This window comes from Plasmodium brasilianum, chromosome 8 (genome assembly GCF_023973825.1).
Source record: "Plasmodium brasilianum strain Bolivian I chromosome 8, whole genome shotgun sequence".
Lineage (NCBI taxonomy): Eukaryota > Apicomplexa > Aconoidasida > Haemosporida > Plasmodiidae > Plasmodium > Plasmodium brasilianum.
This window is the reverse complement of record NC_090121.1, coordinates 1965343-1969234: the sequence shown is the minus strand read 5'-3', so window position 1 is coordinate 1969234 and position 3892 is coordinate 1965343. Positions and strand designations below refer to the sequence as shown.

Sequence of the window (3892 nt, the reverse complement as noted above, 5' to 3'; positions counted from 1 at the left end):
GCCTTTTTATATTAATTATAACATATATATATTTTTCATAAGTATCTATTTAAATATACGTATACATATATAACAACATAATGTTGTGTAAAAGTGACACAAAACTTTAAAATTCAAAATGAAAAATATTTTAAGATTCAAATTTAAAAAAAATGGAAGATATATATTTTTATGGTTCCCTATAAATATTCCTAGGAACTTCAGTGTGGGATTTATAAAACCTAAGCAATTATGAGTATGCTTGCCTTGTATATATATCACTACAGAAGTAGACATTAATTTTTATGAGACATTATTTTAGTAAAACATGTTTCGTTTTGTGCAATTTACATTTAAAATTCGCTGATCTATAGGTTTTTACAACTTTTCTGAAGATGAAAATAAAAAGTAATAAAATTATAACAGGTAATGTTACAAAAACAATCACGTCTGACAAATAAAAACTACCATCAGGAATAGTTCCAATTTTAAAACCTTTTTCTTTTAATGCAAAAGTCAATGCCGCTCCAATTACTAAAAGTGTAATAAAAGAACTAATAAGGAAAACATATTTATCACGGACACTCCTTCTTAAATTAGTTATATCAGTATTCATTATATTCCTAACTTTACATAAGTAATATAATTTGTCCACCTTCCTTTTATTAGGATTTGAACATCTTTCTGTGTATAAATAAGGTATACTTTTCCCAATTTGTTCATAGTCTTCTTCATTATTAAATGAACTTCCATTTGATCGTTTCCTTCTGCAAGTTTCCCTTTTTTTATTGTACACTCTATTATTTGGCATCTCTTCATTTAAAAATAAAATGTCTGAATCGTTTTCATTTTTATGTCTTGCTAGTAATCGATATGTTCTTGTATCTAATTTTCTATCAACATTATGCTGTGCATTCAAAATATTATTTAACTTGCTCTAAAATAAGAAATAATACATTCATTATTTAAAATAATAAAATTATTCATAGTTAAAAAAAATTATTCTAGAAAATAAAACATAAAAAATATGAATAATACAAATATTATTAAATATTATTATCATACATCATCATTGACAAAATGACATATCCACGTTAAAAAGAAAAACGTTCCAATTTTATAAAATACGCTCATATTAATTTTCTTTCCATGATACGGATTTTTACTACTGTAATATATTCATTTAGGAAAAATTAATAATATTTTAATGTTCATTTAATCAAAAATAACATTACATTCACTTTATTAATATATTTACATACAAACAATATATTCATAGCTATAATTCGTTTTGCAATGAAGAAAAAGGAAAATAACTTTAAAAATATATTATAAAATTTTTACCTTTAATGAATTTTATAAAAAGAAAGCTTTTATTAGAATAATTCATTATGAATTAATTGATAACGCGTAATATATTAGGGTATTTAAGTAATTTTATTTTTTAATTTAAATAAATATATATATATATATACATATATTGGTATGCGTAAATATTAAATTCATAGAGAATACAGAATGTAGAAATACAAATAATTTATGGTTACATATTTATATAGAAAAAAATTAATATAAATGATACTTTTCTATTAAAGATTATAATTTTATAAACATTATATTAAGGAAAAACAACTTATTTTTTTTAATAAAATGTTAATTATTATAATAATATATTAAAAAAAAAAAATTTTGTACAACTTTTTCGTAATATCATTTATACCATTTTAATGGTTACTACGTAGATAATTCCTTTATTTTATGTTTTTTAATATAATTTAAAAAATCCATTTTATAGCATACTACTCAATGAAAAAATATATTTTTTAGAGATAAATAAAGAATAATTTTTTACTTTGGTAACTTAACTTTTGTGATTTATAATTTACAGTATTTAATTATGTATATAATTTATATAATTATTTAAAGAGGTAAGTTTTAAAATTCCCATAAATTTTTTTATTTTTAAATTAATTTCATATATATAAGAAATATTAATATAAAAAGAAAACAAAAAACAATATATCTTTAATATTAATGATTAAAAATTCAGTTCATATAAAATTAAAATGGGAATTATTATTTTTTTATGTTATATAGTGTAGAGAATATTATATTATATTATATTATATTATATTATAAGAGAGCAATTAATTGTTAATTTATACAGATTAAATGAACTATTTTTTTTTTATTAAAATATATATGTCTATAACTTTTTACTTATAAATGCTTACATAAATATTCAAAATAAAGTAATTAATGATATTATTGCTATTTTACTACTAAGTTTATTTTTTTTCATAAAAACTGTATTAATATTATAATAATTAAAATATATTTACAATAAAGTTAATTATACTTGAAAGTAAAAGTATATGGAGGCATACATTGTTCAAACAAATATTTTTAAATTAATTACACATATATTAAGAATATAGATAATTATTAATTCGTAGAAAACTTATATATGTAGCATTAAATAATTTTTATATATTAAAAATATGTCTTTTACATAATTATAATAATATATATGGATAACTCTAAAAATAATAATTTTTATTTTTTAATCCTAATAATAATAAATATATATAATTCTAAAAATATCAATTTTTATATCTTTTTATCCTAATAATAATAAATATAATAATTCTACAAATATTAATTTTTATATCTTTTTTTCTTATAATGTAATAATAAAACATATGGGCAAGTTAATTATAATACTACAGTGGTAATAATATATGCAAAAAATTCCACTTATGTATCAGAAATAAAAACATACGTATTCTTATTTATAATAGCATTTGTAGTTTATATTCAATAGAAAACGGTTATATTCAATTGAATACACGTACAGTTTTATATATATAATTACATTCCAAAACAATTATAAATCAACTTGTAACCGTTAACTATTATATTGTAGTGCTACTTTTGTTTTTCTTATATAATTTCTTTAAAGACACATTGGAAATTGCTTTTCAAGTAGTATATATAATTTATTTTATGAATACATAATTACATAGCAAGTTAATTAGTACACAAACTAAATTAATAAAATCATTTGTTTCTTCTATTATTAAATATTTTTTATTACTCATAATCTTATTTCATATAATATTTGAGCATATTTTTGCAAACACAAAATATATAATTTGTTTTATTAATAAATAATATATAAAATATTTACTATTAATATTATTATTGTCTATAGAGAAATAATTTTATTTGTAACAGTTATTATTTTAACTTGGTAATGTAACATTGAAGAAATTAATTATATATTTTTATAAAAATCATTATTTAAAATATAATAAATTATTAAATAATAAAATACAAAAAAAAGTAAAACACAAAAAAATAAGAAATATATAAAAATAAATAAATGAATAAAATAAATTAATAGATTTTAATTATTAGTTTTAAAGTACAAAAAAGAAATGTACAATATATAAGTTAAAATAATATTTTTTTTTTTATGATAAGCACATTAAGATTTTTGTGCTTAACAATAGGCATAAAAGGTTCTATTTTATATTTTGTTTTGATAATTATTTCTTTATTACATTTTCAAAATATTCATAATAAATTTATGTATTATTGTATTTTTATTTTATATATATTTTTTCTTTAACAGTATAATATAAAATTTTCTGTTCCATATTAATACAAAGAATAATAAAAATATTTTTACATATTAATTACTAATGGTATTTCAAACAAAATTTTATTTATAAACATTCCAACAAACAAAATTAACATAATTTTTTAGTTACCATGAGTTGATTTTCGTGTGTCATATTTTATTTTTATGTTACCCAGTTCGCTACATAAAATATTCAAATTTTTAATGATGAACTTTTTTTAATTTATTGTTTTCCTTACAGTCATATTATTCTAACAATTAACATAT

The 3892-nt window shown here is 17.5% G+C and overlaps 1 protein-coding gene across 1 annotated transcript; it reads right to left on the bottom strand.

The window, feature by feature from the left end:
* Nucleotides 1–292: 292 nt before the first annotated feature.
* On the bottom strand, nt 293–1113 carry MKS88_002574 (uncharacterized protein; the record flags this gene model as incomplete). The annotated part of the gene is made up of 2 exons (XM_067215593.1): nt 293–916; nt 1045–1113. 2 exons carry the CDS (start codon nt 1111–1113, stop codon nt 293–295), a joined length of 693 nt encoding a protein of 230 aa, XP_067074004.1.
* Between the last annotated feature and the right edge of the window lie 2779 nt (nt 1114–3892).